This window comes from Mus musculus, chromosome 15 (genome assembly GCF_000001635.26).
Source record: "Mus musculus strain C57BL/6J chromosome 15, GRCm38.p6 C57BL/6J".
In the NCBI taxonomy this organism is placed as follows: domain Eukaryota; kingdom Metazoa; phylum Chordata; class Mammalia; order Rodentia; family Muridae; genus Mus; species Mus musculus.
Window position 1 is genome coordinate 8,289,251 of NC_000081.6, and position 25,684 is coordinate 8,314,934.

The 25,684-nt window shown below is 38.8% G+C and overlaps 1 protein-coding gene across 7 annotated transcripts in view; it reads right to left on the minus strand.

The window, feature by feature from the left end:
* Positions 1-573: 573 nt before the first annotated feature.
* Positions 574-25,684, minus strand: part of Nipbl (NIPBL cohesin loading factor) — a 175,492-nt gene continuing 150,381 nt past the window's right edge. For 3 of the 7 annotated variants that reach the window (XM_006519994.4, XM_006519995.2, XM_017316746.2), the window contains exons 34-48: positions 23,084-23,192; positions 21,895-22,031; positions 18,596-18,736; positions 18,315-18,408; positions 17,620-17,774; positions 16,599-16,689; positions 14,143-14,316; positions 13,586-13,776; positions 12,040-12,147; positions 11,445-11,645; positions 7,482-7,628; positions 6,261-6,535; positions 3,834-4,008; positions 2,887-3,075; positions 1,056-2,340 (exon numbers count right to left, since the gene is read on the minus strand). In XM_006519994.4, the coding sequence (XP_006520057.1) occupies positions 1,975-2,340; positions 2,887-3,075; positions 3,834-4,008; positions 6,261-6,535; positions 7,482-7,628; positions 11,445-11,645; positions 12,040-12,147; positions 13,586-13,776; positions 14,143-14,316; positions 16,599-16,689; positions 17,620-17,774; positions 18,315-18,408; positions 18,596-18,736; positions 21,895-22,031; positions 23,084-23,192 (2,553 nt within the window). In that variant the 3' untranslated portion in view covers positions 1,056-1,974. Of the gene's footprint in view, positions 3,076-3,833; positions 4,009-6,260; positions 6,536-7,481; positions 7,629-11,444; positions 11,646-12,039; positions 12,148-13,585; positions 13,777-14,142; positions 14,317-14,339; positions 14,686-16,598; positions 16,690-17,619; positions 17,775-18,314; positions 18,409-18,595; positions 18,737-21,894; positions 22,032-23,083; positions 23,193-25,684 lie in introns of those variants that run through there. The other 4 variants (NM_027707.3, XM_006519996.4, NM_201232.2 and 1 more) reach the window with 4 other exon arrangements.

A 25,684-nucleotide genomic window follows, 5' to 3' on the forward strand; every position in this document is an offset into this window, starting at 1 on the left:
GGCCTCCAACTCAGAAATCCACCTGCCTCTGCCTCCCAAGTGCTAGGATTAAAGGTGTGGACCACCTTGTATGTATACCCAGGGAGACAAAATACTTTTGGGGAAGGATATTCAACTTAATGCTTGCCACCCAAGCAAAGCAGTAGCACACGCGGCACAGGTGTGCCCATTCCAGATTTCAATACTGAACCTCCACACTGATGCTCTGTGCCTAAACATCCTCATCTACAGATTGCGAAGGAAACATTGTAGCATCTTTCAAGAAGTGAGTGACAGCACCAGCAGACACATAGCAGGAAGAGTTGGCTTTTACACTTGCCTCATATTTAATACTCTCTAGGCTGGACTTTGTTAACTAGATGATGTTTTACCCTTATGGATAGATTGCTACATTATAAGCGATCTCAAGCTTATTTTTGACCTAACCAAACTCCAGAGTAAATCCACCCTATTTTCCTCGTAGAGAATGAATGCACAGTAAAGAGGAAAGCCCACGCAGTCAGGGGAAGAGAGCCACCACGGCCTTCAAGGAGACGTTCTGAAAGATCCCACATAGGAAGTAGAGCTCGGAGGTGTTTTCATCGTGTTTAATAGGCGTTCACAAAGAGGAGGTCGCCGCTGGGCGCCACTGGTCCTCACACACTGAGGATGGCCATTTACTTGCTGATTTCATAAAATTTAACATTTTAGAGGTCATTTTTTTTTCCAAAGTGATTTAAAAATCAGTACATATAATAGCCTCCCAATTTAGCTGAGGTATTTGTAGCTAATCTATATGACAATTGCTCTGAAAATGCATATAAAACTTGTAGGCTACAAAATGAACATCCCAACTAGTAAAAGCACTCTCGGCATTAAAAATAGTGTGTCAAAATGTAGTGTGTTTAACTAGAAAGTGTCACACTTATTTCAACTCTAGTTTTAAAATAACATGGCGTCACTTTAAGAGAAATGCTGTTTTTCCAAAATAGCAGAATTGTTATCTTTCCCCATGGTTTAAAAAATAAGTATTACCATCATGACATCACTAGAAAGAAATGGAAGCATACAAGGAATAAACTATAGTTTCTTTTTATATCAAAATGTACTCTTGAAAATGTGTTTGGCACAGTGCTAAATCATATATAGTTAATACTAAATATTGCAGGATACAATAAAACCCTGGAGTTGTTTACACCCTCTTATGGGAATGAAAATAATAGATACCAATTATTCAGAAGTCAGCCTGTACAAACTGTATAAACAATATTTTATGTTTTGCTTTGAAAACCAATGATATAATAAATTTTACATAAAAGACTGCAAAATAATATAAATGGATTTAAACAGATCTTTACAATAAGAAATTCAAATGGAAACAGACAAGTAACAAAGAGAAGTAAAAAAATTTATTGCAGTATTCGCTCCACCAGAGTGCCTGGGGACCCCTTTTCTTGTACTGTTTTCAGGGTGACCTAATACAACAAAATCTACATTTACAAAAACTCCTTCTGCAGATAGGTCATAGATACTGCATGCTTTTTTTTTTCTCAACAGAATAAATTATATATCCAGGAGAGTCTGCCATTTTACAGCCTGGAGAAACAACGCTTCCCTGGAAACTGGGCTAAGCTAAAGAAAGCCATCCGCTGCTAGGTTCAACTCCAAGAACACTTTATTAAGAACATTAACAGACTAATTTCCAACATTCACTTGTTTATTTTTTAAACAGAAAGTTTTTTTTTCCAAGATATAAACAATTTTGTTAAACTATAATACAGTGGGAGTAAAAACGAACCGAGAGACGTTTCTGCTGCACAACAGCGAAGGGAGCTCCCACAAAAATGTCTGCCCAACATTCCTTCCTTTGTTCCTGCATCCCAGGTTCCACTCTTCAAAAAACTGATTTTTTTTTGCCAGAATGTTGATAATTCAAGTTTTTTTTTTTGCCTTTTTAAAAAAATTCCTGTAAATTTGGCTGCATGTACAAATTCATTAGCTGGAAGTCCCATCCTTGGCGGCATACAGGGATCGTAAAGTCTGAACAACTTTATTAGTCAGCTTATTAGCACTCGTTAGAGCAATTTTTTTGTAAATAATGTCTGACTCTTTAATAGTGTCTACCCAAGGCACCAGTTTGCGGCCATCGCGGCGCTTGGCCTCCGTCCAGGAGCCGCTGTAGGAGCCTGCCATCCACTGGACACTGACGCCACTGCTGGTTCTCTGTACTACTCTTGCAATCTGTGGTCGGTCTTTGTACTTTGGACAGCAAATAGCGATGACATCCATGACGTCAACACTTTCATTCATCTGTGCTGCCAACTCCGTAGAGTCTGAATTTCGTTTTGACCTTCTCAATGACTAAAACATTGGGAGGGGAAAAAAGACCAAGTGTTACACAAAAGAATTTTAGTGAAATTATCGTTTTTATTGCTTGTAATCCCTTGACGCCGGGAGCTGGGATTCCCCGGCACATTCCATTGCCGGCAATGAGACGCACCGTGACCGCCAGCGCCAAGGGGTTAACGTATACTTGTAAAACCATATAGCTTTTAATTTGTACCCGTGTCTTTACTCTTGATATATAAAATTATTATATGTACATATAAACCATAAAGCTACATAAAACTTAGCAACAATAAAAAGGATAGCACACATTAATACAATCCAAAAAATTATTAATCCTTTATGCTGAATAAATCTCATTTCTGGTTTTTTATTATCTTTTATGTTAAACTTTCTACAAAAGGCTGTATAAATGGTTAAGTAGAGAATCTATCTACAAACTGCTTTGTTTTATAAGCATTACATTACTTGGAGTACATTTAATAGACTGACACACATAAGCACATAAAAATCATTTTACGTAATACGCTGGGAAATACGTTGACTCCTCCTCCGCCTCACCCCTGAAGTGCCTCCTCCTCTATCCTCCCCATCACTCTCCTCATCTTCTGTGTCTGCTGCTGTGTTATTTTTAGGGCTGCCTCCTCCAAGCAGCGAGGTAATTGCTTTGTTCCGAGCATTGGTGCTAGCTGACACCTCTCCTTCCTCTTCTTCTTCATCAGGGTCTAGATGTTCCATGAGAAGTTTAAACTAAAACAAGATTGAGAGTTTTCTGTAAATATTTAAACAACACTGCCAGATTTAGATGTTTTCTATGGTGGTGGTTTAGAGTGGGTGAAAGAGACCATGGCTAACTGTGCAAATCAGGGACTGACAAGTCTTTTCTGTACAGAGGCAGAATGACAGGCACTGCGTTTGGGGCTGGTGGGCATATGGTTCCTGCTGCAATTACAGCTCCCCACTGCTGTAGGAAAGCATATAGACTGATCATGGCCATGTCATTACAACTTTACAACAGAGGCTCGATTTGGATCAAGACCCATAGTTTGCTTGGAGGTGTGTCCAAGTCAACAAACATTCAGGAAATAAATATTGACTATTAATTGACAGGCCTTGGACTCAGTACTGGAGTTAAAGGCATGTACTACCACACCCACCCATCCACCATCCAAGCATATATGCAAGAAAAGCTAGGTGCACACATTTCACCCAAGCACCCAGTGTGCAGTGGAATCTCTGTGAGTTCAAGGACAGCCAGGGCTAGACAGAGGGATACTACTGAGAGAGGCGGTGGGATTGGGGGCGGGTGAATACAAGGAAAACCAATTAGTTGCCAGAAAGGAGAGGAAAATGGCCAGGAGGGTAAGGGACCCATGGCTTTAACTTTTAAGGACATAAGCCATTCACTCTGTTAAGCAATCCTCCGTCTTTGGCTGTGCACCGTGGTGGGAACAGTGGGAAAGTTAGCCCAACAGCCAGCCCGGGATGCTCCTGAGTTCGGTACTCACGTCTAAGTACTGCCTTACGATGCTCCTCTTCACATCCTCCGTCAGTTTGGAATTAGCCATGTCACTTCGCAGGAAGTCCAGTGTTTGTTTGGGATGAAAATGAACCCCTGTTTTCCGATTAATGGCTTTATCATACACTTTTGCAGATTCAGATGGAGAATATTTTTGAATTTTACTGTTTTGGAAATATAAAATCAGAATTTCAAAAAAGTTCATGCACATACTTAAACCGATTCTAACTCTTTCTTTCTTAATAATGACTCAAGTTTTAAATCCTACAGATCTCACCCAGTGAGAAGAAAGAAGTCAACATCAACTGAGTGCCCCTTTGCTCTCAGCGATGTCTGTACTGATGGGGACGAGAACAAGGCACCTGGCTCTGAGGAGGGACAGACTGAGAGTCCAGGTTACAGTAAATGCTGTCGTCTTGAAATCAGTGTCTTCCGTCTTTTTATAGACTACAACGATCTTTCTTACAACTGAGTCCAATTAACTGGTGTGCCGGCTAACTTTTGGTTCTTTTCTGTGGGAAGAACTCTGAACATTTATTGGGGCGTGTCTGCAGGTGTGTGTGTCACCTCTGCACGTGCATGGAGGCCAGATGACAGTTCACAGGAATTAGCTCTCTCCTCTCACTGTGGAGGCCTGGAGATTGACCATGGCTTGGTTGCAAGCACCTTTATGCACCTCGTCACCTTACTGGTCTTACTTCCTTGGTTTCACGTTCATTTATTTACTACAATTTTGTTTATGTATGTGCACATGTGGCTGTCAGTTCTCCCTTCCATCATGTTGGGTCTGGGGATGAGTCTCACAGTGTCAGGTTCAGAGGTAAGATCCACTTTATCTACTGAGCTAACTTATCAACCCCTCATTTTGACTCTTTGGATTTTTCATTGTCTATATAATGGCCAGAAAAACTGCTTGTAAACCTGTTTCAGATTTTTAGTGACTCTTAAAATTTTTTCCAACTCCTTACCGATACAATAATACTTTACACTGTTTTAAATTACTCTAAATCAGTTACCAACATTTCACATCCAAATATTTCTCTTAAAACCCTGCACTTGTAAGGCTTGCAGCAGAGCGTAAGAACCCAGCACAGTGCACGCATAGCAAACACAAGGCTCTGGCCCCATCTTCAGCGCTACATTAAAACGGTGGCTGGAGTTTTAGCACTTGTTGAAAACAGTGGGAGGAGCTCTCACTACCACATAAGCTCTCAGTGATAAAAGCTGTTAACTATGCTTCTCTCTCTTCCCCTTTCTGGTGTTAGGGACAGAACCCAGGGTAACCACATGCTACATCAGGATGCTATGCTCAACAGTTATAGCATTAAATGGCCCTTTACATGAAATAAACTGTACTGACTGGTTTTGTGTCAGCTTGGTAAGCTAGAGTCACTGGAAAGAAGAAGGAGCCTAACTGAGAAAACGCCGACATGAGTCTGGCTTGTAGGCAAGGCTGTTAGGCATCTTCTGAGTGACTGACGTGGGAGACCCAGCACTGCAAGCGGAACCACCCCTGCGCTGGGGGTCCTGGGTTCTCTAAGAAAGCAGCCCGAGCAAGTCACGATCAGCAAGCCAGTAAGCAGCACCCTTCTGACTTCTTCAATGTGGACGTACAAGCCAAATACACTTTTTCCTTGCCCAAGTTGCTCTGGTCACGGTATTCCATCCAGCAATAGTGACCTTAATTACGACACATACTCTTTACACTTGGCTACTGATATTATTTGACTTGGTGACTTTTTTTTTTTTCTTCTTTTTTTCTTTCCCCGAGACAGGGTTTCTCTGTATAGCCCTGGCTGTCCTGGAACTCACTCTGTAGCCCAGGCTGGCCTCGAACTCAGAAATCCGCCTGCCTCTGCCTCCCAAGTGCTGGGATTAAAGGCGTGCGCCACCACGCCCAGCTTGACTAGGTGATATTTTTACAAAAGATTTAAAAAGTTTGTATGTTATGTGTGTGTGGTGCTTGCACAGGCCAGAGAAAGCTGACAGATCTCCTATGGCTGCTTGGAACTGAAGCGGAATCTTCTGTAGGAGGAATAGGTGCTCTTAACCCCACCTTCTCAGCCCCACTTGGTGATTTAAAAAAAGAAAAAGAAAAGAATCTAAGCTCCCAATGACTGAGATGCTCAGAATGTCTCCAGTGGCTTCTGATAGTTCTCTATCTTTACTTCCTCTATAGTCAGGCTATGTCTATACTCTTACTGCACGGCATTTCTTGTTAAAACTGGGATATATTTTAAAATTAGACTAACTCTCTAATAAAGCATTTTTTATGTAAATCAATAAATTAGTAGTTCATTTAAATCTGGAATGCATGGAGTGAAGAAGTATCCTTTCCTTTCTTCTAATATTGTTCTATGGCGCCTGTGGATCCTCTACCAGGGCATGCTTTTCTCTCACTCTTATGTAAACTTACCTATCAGAAAATCCACAGAGATTCTTCAGGTGCTGCTTTAACATAAGAAGTAATAAAATACCCTGGGAAACATTTGCGAATTCAATCAAAGGGGCTGAATTTTCCGGCAAACACTTCATCACTGAATTTATATCATCTTCAGAGTCTGAGTCTGACTCCGAATCTACCCGCTTTCGAGACTTCCGAGGTCTGGACACTTCTTCTTCACTCTCACTGGACTCGTTCTCTTTAGCAGGGGACGTTTTCCTCTCTTTCCTTTTGTCTTTTACCATAGACTGAAAGAAAAAGGAAATTGTAAAAAACAAAACAATAAAACCAAAATGCCACTAACAGCTGCACAAAGCTTCCTTCAGCAGAGAGTTCATAAGCAAGTGGAGAAGTAAGCCTTAGGGCGGACTTAGTCCTAGGACTAAATCATGCACAGCACCCACCCACCTCCCCACCCAAAAAAGTGTCTACACCACTGAAAGGGAGATGACTTTCTCCTAAGGTCGGCAATGAGGCAGATGGCTTAGTTACAAAATATGTAAATGAGCCACTGTGGAATAAGAACAATGCTTATGATGTTTTGGATTTCCTCAGTTTCTGTTGTTATGTCTCCCTTTTCATTTCTGATTTTGTTGATTGAATACCGTCTCTGTGCCCTCTGGTCAGTCTGGCTAAGGATTTGTCTATCTTGTTGATTTTCTCAAAGAACCATCTCCTGGTTTTGTTGATCTCTATTTTTCTTTCTACTTGGTTGACTTCAGCCCTGAGTTTGATTACTTTCTGCCGTCTACTCCTCTTGGGTTTCTTTGCTTCTTTTTGTTCTAGAGCTTTCAAATGTGCTGCTAAGCTGCTAGTGTAAGGTCTCTCCAGTTTCTTAATGGAGGAACTCTAATGGGGTTCAAGTGGATACACAGGCAAATGACAACACTTAGTGCTTCAAGCGAGAGTGAGAACAGTGGGTTGACCCATCAATAGCACTGTCCACACATATGTAGAAAGGACACCTCAACTACCTAGAAATGGGGTGCCTTTAGATCTGAATAGAATGAAACAGCAACCCACACATGCCTTTAATCCAGCACTTGTAGGCAGGGCAGGTGGATCTCTGATTTTGAGGCCAACTCAGTCTATAAAGAGTTCCTGGACAGCCAGGGCTACACAGAGAAACCTTGTCTTGAAAGAAAAAACAAAACCAAAAGCAAACCAAAGTGCTTAGCACCACCTGTAACTTACCTCCTTGAATGACTGCAATAGGTTACTACCGGAAACAGAGAGCGTAATGTCTATGTGGTGCATTATAAACAGCGGCTCTTCCTGAGTCTGGTATGGAAAACAGGCTAGATTGTCTGCTATGTACAAGAGCATAGTCACTTCTGTTTTCTGCAAATTTTAAAAGAAGGTACACATGCTTAGTGGTAAGATAGAAACCCACCTAAAGAGCTTCTAGAAAATTACTACAGGGCATTACACTTCATTAATATTGGAGAGAGAGAAAGACAAGTACAAAGGAGAAAGACAAAGGAGTGAGAGAGAAGGAAACAAGCAGAGGCAGAGATGAAGTGAGCTTGCAACCGTTACTTTAGAAGATTTATAATGACTTACACCATGCTACCTTAAGAAAGAAGAGGTGAAGCTTAAGTGCATTTAAGTAAAACTCCTTCTTTTTCTTATAGATTATGTGAGACCTTTAAGATAGATACATACTGTATCAGAAAGTACACATACGAAAACATAATTAGCCATTGCCTTGTAAAAGATTAACATATATGGCGCAATCAGTCACACAGTTAATTTTTAGCTTCCAAAAAAATATATGTAACACACTACTAATATGTGGATTTACCCAGCCCTAATCATGGACTGATAAAAATAATTTCCAGGGCTAGGCCTGGTGGTGAACACCTTTAAGGCCAGCACTGGGGTGTAGCAGAAGCGGGAGATCTCTGTGACTTCGAGGCCAGCCTGGTGTATGTAGTGAATTCTGGGGCACCTAGAGCTACATAGTATGGTCCTGTCTCAAAAAACAAAATCCAGCCCCAAAACTATGAAATATACAAAAAGCAAGAGAGATTATGGTTGACACTGATTGTATGTTTTCAGTCGGGGAAACATGGAGACATGCCTGTGACTCTAGCTAGCACTAGGGAGCCTGGGGCAGGAAGACCACCTAAGTTAGTTAAGGGGTTCAAGATCAGCTTAGGCAACACAGTGAGACACAGGCCGGAAATAAATTCATAAGTAAATAAAAAGGAAGACATGTTACTATTTAAATTGATTTTAAAGAAAAACAATCATAAAAGTAGTAACCAAGGCAGCAATAACTTGCAGATCTTCACCACTAAGCTTATCTACTCTATGAATTGTAACCTGGAGCTCATTAACGTTTCTCTTTCTCTTGTTAAAAGCCATCATCATTACCTGTGCATACGCAATGTGTGTCAGGGGCAGCATGTGACAGAGAGCCTCTTTCTGCTTGTAGAGTGGTTCTAGAAATTTGACTCAGGCTACCTACCAGGCTTGCATGGCAAAAGCTTTACTCTGAGTTGTCCGGCTAGCTAGCCCACTTTTGCTCTTTTCTTCCCCCCACCCCCCCAACAGGGTTTTTCTGTGTAGCCCTGGCTGTCCTGGAACTCAGAAATCTGCCTGCCTCTGCCTCCCGAGTGCTGGGATTAAAGGCATGCGCCACCACTGCCCGGCTTACTTTCTTTTTAAAAAGATCTTTTTTATGTGTGAGACTGTTTTGCCTGCTCATATGTAGGTCCACTGTGTGCATGCCTGAAGTGTATCAGAAAAGGGCATCCTTCTGATTCCCCAGAACTGGAGTTAAGGGTGGCTGTCAGCAGCCACATGGGCTGTGGGAACTGAACCCAGATCCTCCTTAAGAGAGCATAAAGTGCTCTTAACCACTGAGCCATCTCTCCAGCTCCTCAACTATAGTCACTAAACATCACTGTCTAAACATTACAGTGAGGAGATGCAGAATATAGAACTCCACTCTACCTGTCAATATTCATCCTCTCTCCCTTCTCTTCTCTCTTTGATTGGCCTAAAAAAAAGTCAGTATGTGGACCAGGCTAGCCTTGAACTTATGCTGTGACCCTGCCCTGCCTCTGAAGCCTGAGATTCCAGGTTCGAGCTACTATGCCCAGCTTACCTATCAGTTTTAGCACTGTAACTCATATACTATTTTTTTCCTAAGAGTGAGAATGTTCAGAACTAGGAAATCTAGTCCTAATTGGTCCCTCTTCTCAAAATCAAACTCCTTAAATAACAACCTGGATTCTCTGTCTGACTTCAGCAGCGGTCACATTGTTTACTTGGATCCTCAGGACAAAAAGTACCCCAGCCAGTCACTGCTTATTCTCACAGACTCAGTGTACTCCTTCCCTTCAACATTGCTTCTTGGTTTTCCTGCTACTGTTCTTACATTCTCTACTGTAGCCCTAACAGATCACTTCCTTATAGCCTGTATTGTGAACACCATGTGAAAAACCTTTGTTCCTAAAATACTCTCTGCACTTGCTGGCCACATTTTATTTAAACATTTCCCCAGTCCTCCGGTGCTTAGAGCTGTTTCTATGGTCTAGGTACTGTGCTCAGTAAGATCTCTGGTTCAGACAAATGGCAATCTACCCAGTGTCCCACCCTCCTCCACTTTATGTCACAGATTTAACAAATGTCATCTCTTTAGGTCTATGGTGACTCGTTCCTTTTCCGACATCCTGTGTTGGAGGCAGTTGCTTATTACGAGAGCTGGATTTCCAGTTTTTAAGGCTGTGATAATAGAACACCTAGCCAATGAACAGAGATTATGTATTGAAATCACAGGAATGAACCCAGCAGAGACTAGGCCTGGAGAAATACCAATAGAAACCACAGCGGAAATAAACCCTTGGAGGCCACAGCACACATCCTAGCATCCTCAGCCTTAGCAGAGTCTTGCACAGTAAAAGCTCAGCACTAATGACGACACAGAGAGGGTGATGAGGGAAAGGTCAGGCGTTTCTCAAATGCAGACTTGGCACGTTTATTTGCTATGTCACATATAAAAATTTTCATGGAGTATTTTAAAGAGAATGGATGTAGTGAGGTATCTATGCTTCGGTAATTATAATTTTGATTTACTATAAAAACTCTGTCAAGTGGTTGAAATGAGAAAAAAGTTTACACTGCTCATTTACAAACTGCTCTAAAGATAGGCTAGACTATGTGCTCTATGTGGGTAGGTAGGTAGGTGTTATAGCTATTATTACTACTTCATCTGCTAATGTCTTATACAAAGACCAGTATCATAACAGGCACTAATGAAGGTGTTATTTAAATAAATGAATAAATAAAAGAAAAAAAAAATCTAAGGAATAGGATTTTCTGCTTTCTTAGCTAGAGGTCCTGGCCAGCGCAGTTTGTGTCAGCTTGTAATTACATAAAAATGTAATTTCCTTCATAAAGATAATCAACATAAAAACCTTATCACTGAAAGTCTATATTATTAAGCCAGACAGTGGTGGTACATGCCTTTAATCCTAGCATTTGAGAGGCAGAGCAGGCGGATCTCCCGGTTTGAGGCCAGACTACTTGAGAAACCCTGTCTCCAAAAACTAAACCAAACCAACACACAAAAACCTGCATTATTTTCCAACAATATTTGAGTTCCTATAGAATGGAAGAAATAATCTTACTTATATCTGTATGAATGCATGTACATATGGAATCTATTTCCAAAGTGATAGTTTAAACGATGCAGCCTACTTTTGCTTATAGAAACTGTCACCGAGGTGGTGAGATGGCTTGGTGGGTGGAGAAGCTTGTTGCCTCTTCTGGGAGCCACATGGTGGAAGGAGAGTTGCCCTCTGATTCCCACCCACAATGTGGGAACCTGCCTTTTCCACCAACCACCATAAAATATATAATTAAATGTAAAAAACATAAAATGTAAGAAAAGGTAAATAACAGTGATAACATTTCCAAGATTTACAGTATATATAACCATACTTTATTCCTCAATACATTTGCTCATGTAAAATGCCCCCCCTTTGACTGTGATCATAAACTTTATAAGGAACTTAGTAGAAGTTAAGGAAACACATTAATATAGTCAATGACATTTATCAAAATGGTAATCTTTAAAAGTCATGACTCCTTTAGCCATACAGTTTCTAGACATTTATTTTTGACAATAATAAAGTTTATGCTTACTGCTGTGTCATCAAAGAGGTTGAGTAAAGAAATAAGAAAGGCGCGTCTGTGTTGGCGGTTCCCGCGGATCATGGAGTATAGATGTGAGCACAGAGCACTGGAGGATTCATCTTGTCGGAAACCCCTTACAGGGTCTTTTAGGCACGTGTTGATCGCCTGTTGGACCTGGTAAGACATCTTCATACCAGCCACGGCTTTCATCTGAAATTAATAAAGGCCGCCTTTGCATTAGGGATAATGGACTATACATCCAAGGCTAGCTTCATTATTTGGTTTCCTTATTCAAAATAATAAAAATCACACAACAAAGTTCTGCAATAGTAAGAGCATCTATTGCAACCCCACCATTTTACACACACAAATAACCAATATCTACAAGTTACTGCTAACCAAGGTTACAGTAGTGTCTGTAGCCCATGCCTCCTGAACTGTCACCCTGGCACCACCTTATAACTAACTGTAAGCTAGAATAAATACCCTGCGGGGCAAACTATGTTGTAAATTCAGATATTAAGGAAGTCATTCTAAAGTAAAGACCTGTAGGAGTAGTGGTTTATCAGAGCAATAATTCAGGTAATCTATCAAAAGTACTTACATGGATGAACCCAGCATATTTTTTGTCTATCTCCACAAGCTGCTGATCAGCCTTGTTTCGCATAGCAGGTTCTGGATCTGTTCCCATGGCAATTAAGTATGGAACACACTGAAAGAAAGGAAAAGGGCTTTATAAGACATACATGGATAACGCATTTCAACAGGTGTCCAGACAGTATGTCAGAGATTTAAGATGGAGCAGTAGACTTTCTTATAACTGCTAGATTGGGGTTCTTTTAAAAGTGCTAACCTTTTTTCAACTTCAAGCAAGGAAACACTAGCAATAGTAATAATGTTCCACACTGCGGATCAAACAATGTCAACACAAATTAGCAAATGTATGACATCTCTTTAAATGTCCCTAGTTCAGACTCTCCATAGAAGACTGATACAGGGGCCAGGGAGGCGCGCTCTGCTGGCAACTCTGAGAGCCCAGGTTAACCAGACCTCACATGGTGGGTTAAGGATCTCAAATTCTGCAGCTGTCCCCTGACACATTTGTGTCCTCGCCCTCTCCGCACCCACACTTCCTTAACTGAACCATCTCATGGGCCCTATCTCTGAGTAATTTTTTTTTTAAAGGGTGAAAGTTTCAATACACTACTGTATGTTGTAAAGTGATTTTAGCAGTTCTAAGTGACCAAAAAAAAAAAAAAAAACCCAAACAACAACAACAACAACAAAAATCCAGACTAAACATTTGTCTCGGTGTTGTTTTATGTTTTATGAAAGTATCCATTTAGATATGTATTAAAAACTATCAGAAAAAAACATTTTCTCATGTATTAGTGTACACTAGAATAGACTCCGCTGAAGAGAGGAACCAACAGTCTCTGGCAGTTTCATAGTCCCTTGACCATCTGACAGTAGTTAATGTATCAGGAGAACAGTGCTCATGGGTACATAGCAGTTTATGACATTATTTATCTTTCAGTTTTCTTTTTGTGATTCTGGGATCAAACACATGACTTGAATATACGAATATCCTAGGTAAGCAATCTACCACTGAGGTACAAACCTTTATCCTGTTATCTCAACCGCACTGCAAAGTTTGAACATGCTGTACAACTACTGTCACCTCCCATTTGAAAAGAACAATGCCAACTAAGATGACAGAATTTACTTTTTTGTGGTAGAACAAAGCTTTATCCTGTTTAGCTTATTACACTCTTAAACCTACTTAATTCTGTTGACATTACACATTGTTGGTTGTTGGGGAATCAGAGTAAAATTGGATTAAAATGGAATTTTACCAATACTAGTGAGGAAAAAGTACATTTTCTATTGTTAGAGACTTGAAGTTTAACAGAGACAACAATATAAATATATAGGTATTTTGCAATAGCAATATAACAGATTATCCAGTGTTTAGACACTTAAGAGTTCATTCAGGACCGCTCAGGGTGCCGAGGTGGGAGGACACATAAACTCATGAGTTGAGGAAGAAGAAAAGAGAAAGGACGGACAAGACAGGCAGTGGTGGTAGTTTAGACAAGGACTTTATTAAGTGGGATAGAGTGAGTGCCGTTGCCATAAGCCTTGCTTACCTGAACCGGATGGATGAGGCCTTGGTTCAGAGTCAGAGCAATGACATTCAGGGCGAAGTGGCGCACACTTGACTGGGTATGAAAGAACGCCTCCAGCACCTGCTTGAGGTACAGCTGCATGATGGAGCTGCTCATCCCCGAGGAGACGTCCCCCATTTCCTTCAGGTCTTCCTGTTTTGCAACTTTCTTCCCTACCAAAGAGAGCAGAAGAGAGACACACGTTAATTTAACATCATATTAACACTGCTCACTTCTCTGACTGAACCTACAATTCAAACCCACAGAATGGTTCAGCTCATGCCCACGTTCAAGTGCTTGCCAATCTTCTTCCCACCACTGTGTCAGAGGCTCTTTGAAAACTTAGTAAGAATGCGCTCCGCTCCCTCCTGCTATAGCTGTAGATACCTAAAACTTTACAACTGCCTTAGAGAGTTAGCTCAGGAACGTGCACTTGACCCAACGCTGCCATTCTTCCTAGGACACGAGGAATGTTTCTGCTCTGGAGTCGAGAAGAGCATGTACCTATGCTGTCAGCTACACGCCGCACTTTCACTTACAGTCTCTGTCTGCTTGTTGCATTCGCGTGTCTTCTTCTTGTAGGTAAGTCTGGAGGTTTTTTAACACTTGTATTTTTAAATTCACTGAGGAGTTCTTATCAGATAAAATACTATTATACAGATTCTTCACTTCTTGCTCAAACATTAGACTCGGATGCTGTATAAAGGCAAATCCTAAGAGAAAGGAAAATATGTCGTTATATATTCCTACTAAAGGCAAATGTAACACAATGAAAATGTCAAATTATACAAAGATCTCCTTATTTCAAAACTTTAAAACTTAAAATGACTGGAAGAATATGCGGGTGGCCTTACCTAGAGAAGCAACACAGCAGGTACTTCTTTCCCCATGAATTAAAAACAAGAAATTGCATTTCAAAGGAGAATTTCACACAAGAGGAAACCTTGAGGAGGGAGCAGGGCCTAGTGGCTAGGGGAGTGGATTAGGAGTCAGGAGTCTCGGGTTCTATTCCTGGCTCCACCACTGACTTGTAGTGTGACCTTGGGTGAGTCACACAATCTCTCTTTGCCTCAATTCTCCATCTGTAAAATGGGGACAATAATATTTACCGCCCGCCTACCTCAGAGGGATGCTGTCAGGACTTAAGATGTAATGTCTGCAAACATTTCTCAGACCCGTAATAGAAGGTACTACAGTGACAATGTAAAAACTACTGAACTAAGTCCACTGATGAAACAGAATTTAAAGTAGAGCTAAAATCACCTTCCTAATTCTTTCTCAAATGGCCCTAAATTGAGGTCACAATGCTAACTTATAATCACAAATTAATAAGCAGCAAAATGAAGTTATTATCAATGTACATATAGATAAATGTTTAATAAGAAAATATTTAAGACTATTGATGAGAACAAGCATTATTAATACCAAAGCCAAACCACCAGACACAGCAGTGATCAGACAGCTAGTCCAAGGTCACACAGCAGTGATCAGACAGCTAGTCCAAGGTCACACAGAAGAGTCATGTCTCATGTAACTTTAAAAAACTGTTCTACAGTGCTGCTTTCTTTTTTCTTTCTCTTTTTTTTAAATTAATTTATTTTATTTATATGAGTACACTGTAGCTGTCTTCAGAAACACCAGATCCCTTTACAGATGGTTGTGAGCCACCATGTGGTTGCTGGGATATGAACTCAGGACCTCTGTAAGAGCAGTCAGTGCTCCTAACCACTGAGCCATCTCTCCAGCCCCAGTGCTGCTTTCTTAAATTAAAAGTTCACTTATTGTTCTCCGAATTATCTGCAATGTAATTGGCTATGTCATGCCATTGAACTTATTATCTACACTTAATATTTAAGGTTATACACTGGCATGAAGGTATATAAAGGCAAACTCTGGGAAATGATGGCTGTATTTAACTGTAAGTACTTTTGTTTTCTCTCTAGGTTTGAGAAAGACTTCAGTATGCAGCCCTGGCTGGCCTGTGACCAGCTATGTGGATCAGGCTGGGTGGAATTCAGAGATCTGCCTGCTTTTGCCTCTGCCTTCTGAGTGCTGGGATTAAAAGCATACACAACCATACCTGGCTTGTAAGCAATTTATGAAAGGAATGGGGTGTAATAAGGCAATTATCTTTAAGTATTTATTAATATTACCAACATGATTAATAGGGCTTGGGTAACTCAGACTCTTCATCATTCTTTCAGAGACTAATGTCAGTAGCTACCCATACATACCAATTAAATTACAACCTGACAGTGATATCAAAACATATCCAACTAAGTTATTATTTTTATATGTATTTGAACAAAACACTCTAACAATAAAACCAAAAGTACAGTACATACTGTTCTCTTATAAATAAGAAAAAAATTTATTACCAGCCTCAGGCATGAGAGTTTTAGATTTCTTTTAAAAAGAGCATTTAATTCAGGTACTGTATTAGTTTCCTGTACCTAATTCTCTATACTCTAATGTATTTCCAGGAAAGCTGTATAGAGCTGCTTTCAAAACACATTTTATTACACTAATGCTTCCAGAAACTGAACATGGATGAGGTATGTATCCCAACTGTTTCTATAAGTAAGTCTACATGGATTGCCCATTAACAAGTGACAGATATATGTAACAACACTATTTGCTCTGAAAAAGAACAATTTTAAGAAATGCAAATTGGACAAAACTTTCATCATGTCCTTAGTATTATGGTGCTTCAGAGAGCATTTTTAAGCTAACTCTAGGAAGTAGGGTGGGAGACAGTATTGTTATCTCCACATTACTGACAAACTGGTGAAGAGAGGAGACACCCAGAAAGGCCACGGAGTGAAGCATCAACAGAATCCAGCTGTTGTTTTGAATCCCAATATTGAGCTCTCCATATCAGATCACTGACAGAACCATGTCCAAGTACACCAACAACTTGGACTCACAATAGTCAGAAAGCTTACTCTACCCCTCAAAGAGCTAGAAACTACTAAGAAATTTAGACTTAACTTACCTAGACCAATGATGGCTTTTGTTTGTACTTCTTCATCTGAGTGTTTTGTAAAATACATCAACAGTTCAAGTACTTTATCCTTTATGTTAACCTGAGGGGGCATATTAAAGGTATTCAAGAAAAATATTTAATGCAAGAGTAAGTTTTCAAGTATGTGTAAAAAAGAGGAGGTGGGGGTAGAGGGGAGGGAGGGAGGGAGAGAGGGAGGAAGAAGAAAAATGTACTGGCCCCATCGTGCCGTGTGAAGGTATGCAAGCCACAATTAATTTTTAGGACTTGGCTATCTTCTGCAAGCCAGTAGGATCTAGGGACGGACCTCAGGTAATCAGTTTTATGTGCAAGTATATAAAACTGTTAAGCCATCTCATCAGCCCTAATTCTCAACTCTAAGGAGGGAGCCTAAAAGCAAACAATGAGAGTTTTCACGTGAACTCTGCTGTGCTCGTAGTCAGCTGCATTGCAGTGGCCTGGCAAATACTGACAACACTGGGAGACAAAACAATCACTCTGATTAATTTATTCAAACTTATATATAGATATCTGTCTGTCTGTATGACTGTGCAACATGTATGCGCGTGGTACCTGTGGAGGACAGATGTGGCTGTCAGGTCCCTTGGGACTCAAATTCCATAAGGTTGTGAGCTGCCATGTGGGTGGTGGGAACTGAACCCACCGTTCTCTACAGGAACAGACAGTGGTTTTAACTGAAGCATCTTTCCAGTCCCTCCATTTATTTTACAACAGTGACATCCGATGTCTGTGACAAGTGGCTGTTCTAAACAGTATGTCTGTTAATGAACTGGTAGAATTGGGTGTGAAAGCTCGGAATCTGTCTTAGATCAGTAAGAAACTACTCATACATCAGGAGGAAGTCTAGACATTATGCTTTTACTAGAACTCATTCCAAAATGCTCATTCAATTATTCTAAAGCTGCCTTCTTCCAAGATCATTATAGTGATTCTTAGCTCAGGGCCATAGGACCGTGTTTTACAGCACACTAGGTAATGCTATGATCTTTACCTTACTGTTGCCTTTAAAATCTTCCAGATCAAAATCAAAATGGCGGCAAAGTGCTCCAACAGTGAAGAGGGACCTAAGAAGCGCTGGTTTATTTGTTAAAAGTGAAGTGTTATTTGGGTCTTCTTGGTGCTGACTTTTTAATTTTGAAATGGCACCTAGTAAAGATAAATACTCGTTATTTACAGTAATCCTTGAATCATGCTTAAATAATTACTAATGAAATACAATGAACTTTTACTAATGATTTTAAGTATTAAATACATTTATAATATGTGTGGTTTTGTTTGTTTGTTTTGTTTGAGACAGGTTTTCTCCATGTAGTTCTGGCTACCCTGGAACTAGCACTATAGACCACGCTGGCTTCGAACTCAGAGATCCGACTGCTTCTGCCTTCCTAAATGCTGGGATTAAAAGCATGTGCCACTACTACTTGGCTTGTACATTTTCTCTAGAGCTAAAATCATGTAAGAAAAAGATATTAACTGTTACTTTTGGTGTGGGCCAGGAAATGTACCACTTTTAAAGACAGAAACTTTTGAACCAAGGAGAATGTGAACGATCAAAGACCAAGTGTGAGTGTGGGCTGAGAAACAAGCACACTTGTGTCCTCACTGCTCTTCTGGACCAGACCCAGTCACAACTGGACACAATTGCACAATGTCATAACAATGGGAAAACCCAGGCACTGAACTTACCATAGTATCTATTGAAACAGGCCCACACAAATTTAAAATTCTGGGTCACTTTATTTACAACAGCCCCAAGACAGCTCACACAATGTTGTACTACCTAAAAGATAGAGAAAATGTTACTCTTTAAGAAAAAACTGAAACACAGTTGAAATATATGACTGTTTTTTCCTTTATATATTTGTCTTAAGAGATCTTGGGACTTAACTGACATATTATATAGTGATATTTTATAAATCATCACTTGTGTATTACACACTCCAATACAGAGACGGTAAACTACTCACAGTCATGCCGTATTTGATGATCAGCTTCATCAGATCTTCCTCAATAGTGGCAAGGAAAGTTTCACTTGGGTGTTCCATCAGTGGTACAACTAACTCAAGGATTTTTGCAACATTGCAGATAACCATGAAATCATTTTGCGTCTGTAAGAATAAAATTAATGCTTTATGGATGTCTAACCAAGTTTTAAAAAGAAACTACACACAGCTTTATGTCTAGAGTATAAGAATACAGCAGTATGTATGTATGTATGTATGTATGTATGTATGTATGTACGTACATACATATTTATGTAAAAACCTTTAAAGGTATTAGAAAGGAGCATTATCCCATCAGAATATAGAAGGAGCAGTGTGTGACAGACCATCAGATGTCTGCAGTCTAACTCTATACGCTAATTTACCAGTCACCTTGGGGAACTTAACGTCAAAGTTATTACATTTAAAATAATCTGGGGGTTTCATTTATGACTATGATTGTTTGCCTGAATGTATGTTGCTTGCAGCCAGTGCTCTTAACTATTTTTCCCTAAAAATGCAAATCAAGTCTAAACAAATATGTAGATATTAGAGGACTATTTTACAAACATTGTCATATTTAAGTGATAATATACCTTCTTAATGAAGGCTATTAACCTAACAGTTCTCACCTGTGGTTGACAATGCTATTTTCTACCTACAAGTATTTTGCAATGTCAGGAGAATTTGTAGTTGTCACAATGAGAGACATCCATCAGATAGAGACCAAAAGATGCTGTTGAATACAAACAATAGATCTTACCAACAGTGAATAGTGCTGGAGCTGAGAAATACTGTGGCAAGTGTATTTTACTTAATAAATATATTTATTATCTCAGAACTAGGTAGAAGCTTTTTAATTTTATAGTTTTAGATTTTCTTTGATTAAAAAAGGTAACTAAGCACATGAAAAAATTTTGATGTTATTTATTTTAATGTATATGTGTATCAGAATTTTGCCTATTTTTATGTATGTACTATATGCATGCTTAGTACCCACGAGGGTCAGAAGAGGGCATTGGATACTCTGGAACTACAGTTACAGATGGTTGTAAGCCAGTATGTGGATGCTAGGAGCTGAACCTGGGTCTTCTAAAAGAGTGGCAAGTGTTCTTAGCCACTCAGCCATCTCTGCTGCCCTACAACAGTCTTTTTCCCCTTGTCCTATGCTCACCTTATTTTTCTCTCTTAAAGCAACATTACTGTTTTTTTACTGACTAAAACGTTCCTATATCATATCTATTTTTCCTTCCAGGAGATGGATAGAATGATTTCCACATAAAAATTAAAAATGAAGAATGAGAAGGTGGAGGAGGAGGAGGAGAAAGGAAAACAAAGGTTTGATGAACACTTTTCCCCTCCCTGGAGACAAGGCCTCTTCCCTGAGGCTTGGCTGTGCTAGCACTTTCTGTGTAGACTAGGGTGGCCTTGAATTCAGAGATCTGCCTGCCTCTGCCTCCAGTGAGCTGGGATCAAAGGCGCCCACCACCACGGCTGGTTAAACAACTAAAATGTTTAAGTTATTCACAAAATCTCCAAAACTTAAAAGGCATATAATTCAAAGGAAATAGGAAAACCATGAATAAAAATGAAGTCCAAATGGTCAGTATATTTATAAAAATTTATAAAAATGAAGTCTAAATGGTCAGTATCCCAAAAAACAGTTAATTTTCTTGGAAATGGAATAAAAGGAAATCATTTTTCAAATACCTGATAGATTATTATTAGCAAAGGGTAAAAAAAAGATGATTCCCGTAGTCATGCACCACATTTCAAAAGAGCTAAAGATCATATCCAATAATCCCCCCCAAATCAAACAAAGCCTATGGAAAAGCAAACCAACCCCCAAGTTTCCCCAATGCCCTGCTAAGTCCATTCCTCAGAATTGGACAATGGGATGAGCGAGCGCAACAGTGTTTCCGAGTGCCTGCCAAAAGGATGAAGGCTCACACTGTAAGCCAGACTCTGAGGGGGACAGCACGCACTCAAGTACAGTGCTGGGCTGGGGAGCTCAGCGCCAGGTGACACAGGGTAAACTGTGTCACAGTGTTCAACAGCTGCGAGTCAACTGTGAGCCACACAGTGGCTATGAAGCTCAGTTATTTCTGGATCCGAAGATAGGATTAGTGCCTTAGATGTAGAATATGATTTTTTTAAAAATTTGTTTCTTATTCTATACAACTTTCCTTGATTCTTAAAAATTTCTCAAGTAGTCATGAAGTTTTCATAGAGAACTTATAAATCAAGGAGAAATTGCCTCACAATAGATAACAGAAAAAAAAACCCAAAACATTAAATTTAGTAGAGAAAACTATTAAATCTTTAGAAACAGGGCTGGAGAGATGGCTTAGTGGTTAAGAGTAATGACTGCTCTTCTGAAGGCCCTGAGTTCAAGTCCCAGCAACGACATGTTGGCTCAACCACCCGTAATGATATCTGACACCCTCTTCTGGTGTGTCTGAAGAAAGCTACAGTGTACTTAAATATAATAATAACTAAATTAAAAAAAATTTTTTTTAGAAACAATGGGGACACAGCATATAAACAATTAAAAACTGTATAAATTTCTAGAGTATTTTAAAATTTAGCACATGTAAAAATTCACAATTGCTATACATCTGGTATAAAAAAATCTCACAATTTACATTATTATTTTTTATTTTTATTTAAGCAGTGTTTTGTGAATTTTCATTTTATTTTAGGAGAACCTAGCATATGCTTATATATCAATGTCTCTAATATTCCATATTCAATATATGGCTCTATAATAAAAGTAAAACAAATCTATTATAGAAGCAAATGAATTGTAAATTAAGAATCCTAAATATAGTAAGTTTCTTTAAGTTATAATTTCTGCTTTATTCACAGCGGAGGTCTTAACAAAAGTTACAATATTTCTTAAACAGTTATACAGTAAGAACTAACAAGGAAATACAACCTACATTTTAATTATAATGTATCAGAAAGTTGATGTGTTTAGATAGCTTGTACTCAGCATTAGAGTATGTATTTGAGTCAATGATACAGATTGCTGGTCAGTGAGAATGTGGCTACCACGTGTGAATTCTAAATGTAAGGCACTTACTGCCTGTTGCATGCAAGAAAAGAAAAAAACAAGACAGCACAAGCGGGGTGTGGTGGTGCATGCAGGCCTTTAATCCCGGCACTTGGGAGGCAGAAGCAGCCCAATGTCTACAGAGTGAGGTCCAGGACAGTCAGGGCCGCTGCACAGAGAAACCCTGTCTCAGAAAACCAGCCAACCAACAGAAAGCACTTATACTCACACTACACTTAGTGGTGAGGTACGGCTGCATAGTCATGGCATGTTTAACCATGAGTTGGGGTCTTATTTTGCTGAATAAGAACAAAGTGGTTATACAAGCTACCAATCTTCCAGAATTTACACCTTTATTGTCTGAGTCTAGAAAAAAAAAAAGAGAAGTAAGACATTTGTATTTAGAGTACCAATGAGAATGTTAAATAATGGAAGTGACAAAAAGAGAATTAGGATCAATACTCCATATGCAGTTACACAAAACACAGTCAAAGGAAGCTACTTAGGAGGTATTTTGGCTCTTAGAAAATACTTATTTTTAGAGATGATTAGTAACATCGATAGGATATTAATGTCACCAATGAAGTCTATGATTAGAGAAATAGAGAAAGAAAAAAAGAGGTATATATGGGGGAAGGGAAAATTAAAGAAAAACAACAACAGGCCCTGTGTAAGAAAAGAACGGATATCTGCATTTCCCTTAGGTGCAAATGCCACCTCAGCTAGGCAGTCAGGCCCAATGGAGAAACTGAGGCCTACTGCAGCTCCTCATTGTGTACATCAAGAAACGGGGAGCGTGATGCTAAAAGTCTGTGCTGTTATGCAGTAGTACCAAATATGACGTATGTAATTATTGATAACAGGTTTCAGATATGTGACTCATATAACTGATAATATAAAATATTAAATACTTAATTTACATAGAAAGTTTCAATAGATTAAAAATTAAGATTAAGAAATATTTAAGATTAAACATTAAGTATTAAGAGAATTTTATACAACTATAAACAGTATTAGAAATATAGTATTATATTTTAAAATATTACAATAGTTAATGCAATTTCTTTGAAAGTTTTCTATAATTAAAATAATTCCAAACAGTTTTGTGATACCATTTTAGAAAAATTCTGGGCCCTAGACTTCATTCTTATTTAATATGATATCTAAAAGTACATATTGAAAGATGTATAAGGGAGATGAGATTTATGCTTTTATTATACTGTTGTATTTAGGTAATCTTAGAATATAATCTAAAATGAACTGTCCAACAAATTTATATCATGAAAACCAAATTACCCTTAAAAGTGATGTAACTAGTTATTAGGCAAGCAAATCTAGAGGTAAAACTTGAGAAAAGAGCCAAAATACTTAAAAATAACATAACATTAACTTACAGACTAATATATAAAATAGCTTACCAGCTAGAGATTCCTCATATTTAAGAATATGTTCAACTAGGTTATCAACAAGTTGAGTACAAGCTTTCTTCACAGGTTTATATGAGGAATCCTCTTCAGACTTCAACAACTATATATGTATACATAGAAAAAAATTCCAGTAAAATTATTCATCAGACAATAATAACAATAATGTACATGCATTAAATGTCAACAAGCATTTTCAGTTCTTAATATTAAAATACAAATAAAGCCAAAATATATGACATATTTAAAAATATTCTTTAAATCAGTAATTTATAAGGCCAACAATTTTAGTATGTAAACTGCTGTGTACAGGGTCAGATACTGCAGAAACACAGGAAAGATAACTTTTCTCTCTCATGCCAGCCACAGCCACAGAACTCTACCCATTGCTAGATGATTGATTTTAAATAATTAGTAACTGTATCTGAATTCTACCTTCTCAATTATAGAGCATAATGGCATATTCTTTGGCAGATTTCTTCTGCTTCATTCTTTGCCAAACCATTAAGAAACTGTGCTTACAAATACTATGAAGAACAATGAAGAGAAAGAGGGAGGCCTACCTATAGTAAAAAAAACCAACCCACTCTTATAGTCACTGGAGAAAAATGACTTAAGCTATATCTGTTTTGCCAATAATGATTAACCAAATATTTCTAAGGATATTAAAAGAAAATTGCATTTTATTTCCTTGGAAGCTATCAGACATAACTTTCTGCAAAAATATAAACATTCTATCTCTGCATTGTCTGAAAGAATTGCAAAAAGTCATGAGTGGCTCATGAGTGGAACTAACATGAAGCAAAACAAAAATACAAAATTCAAATTTAAAAATGCACAATGCTACTTTTAGGCAAGCATTTACAAAGCACTATAGTCTGGGCTGCCTGTTTTCTGAGTACAGAAAACTTAAGTTTCCTTTTTTTAATCTATCTATCTATCTATCTATCTATCTATCTATCTATCTATCTATCTTTTATTTTATGTATGTGAGTGCTTTGCTTGCAACTATATCTGTGCATCAAGTGCATGTTTGGTGCCCATGGAGGTCAAAAGAGTGTGTTGATCTCTAGGAACTGGAGTTTTGGGTAGTTGTAAGTAGCCCTGGGGGTGGTGGGAATCAAACACAGGTCCTCTTGGACACTGGCCAATGCTTGAGCATTCTTTCCTGGACATACATTCTTTTGAAAATCTTTTTGGAAACTATCCCTTTCAGCCAAGCCATGCAGCTACTTATTAAACCCACTGCTGAACCTGCAAGGCTCTTATGTATCCTAACTAAAAAACATGGTTTTCTTCCTTTCCGTTTTCTTCCCCCTTGGGGACAGGGTCTGTCTATGCAGTTCTGCTTGTTCTCGAACAAGATTCTTCTGCCTCTGTCCTGCTGTTTTTGTTTTTCAAATTTTAATAAAACTGTCCTCAAGTTAAAAAAAAAAAAGCCTGGATAATTAAAAATGAGTGACAGCAACCATAACAGTATGGAATATACACAGCATCACTATTCGATTAAAAAAATAATAAATGAGGGCTGGAGAGATGGCTCAGCGGTTAAGAGCACTGACTGCTCTTCCAGAGGTCCTAAGTTCAATTCCCAGCAGCCACATGGTGGCTCACAACCATCTGTAATGGGATCTGATACACTCTTCTGGTTTGTGTCTGAAGACAGCTACAGAGTACTCATTATAGATAAAAATAAATATATCTTTGAAAAAAAAAAAAAAAAGAAAGACAATCTTGATTTACCCAAATTCAATTGTGAAGTACAAGTTTTCATTGATCCACTCTTTTTTTTTAAACAACTTTTTTCTTTTTAAAGAAAGCATTTATTTATTGTATGTATATGAGGATACTATAGCTGTCTTTAGACACACCAGAAGAGGGCATTGGATCCCATTACACATAGTTGTAAGCCACCATGTGGTTGCTGTGTTGATCCACTCTTATGTGCAGTTACGAACATAGCACTCTAGATTGGTTTACTTGGGGTGATCACCAAAAACTGTTTTTGTTCTTTTTTTCCCCCTTAAGATATCATGTAAGAGAATAGCAATGGCTTGTGCTGTAAGATCAAGAATTGAAAAATTACAAAGCTTCTGTAAGGCAAAAGACACCGTCAATAAGACAAAAAGGCCACCAACGAATTGGGAAAGAATTTTTACCAATCCTAAATCTGATAGGGGACGAATATCTAATATATACAAAAAGCTCAAGAAGCTGGACTCCAGAAATTCAAATAACCCCATTAAAAAATGGTGTACAGAGCTAAACAAAGAATTCTTAACTGAGGAATACCTAAGGGCTGAGAGCACTTAAAAACATGTTCAACAGCCTTAATCATCAAGGAAATGCAAATCAAAACAACCCTGAGATTCCACCTCATACCAGTCAGAATGGCTAGGATCAAAAATTCAGGTGACAGCAGAAGCTGGCAAGGATGTGGAGAAAGAGGAACACTTCTCCATTGCTGGTGGGATTGCAAGCTGGTATAACCACTCTGGAAATCAGTCTGGAGGTTCCTCAGAAAATTGGACATAGTACTACCGCTAGATCCAGCAATACCTCTCCTGGGCATATACCCAGAAGATGTTCCAACTT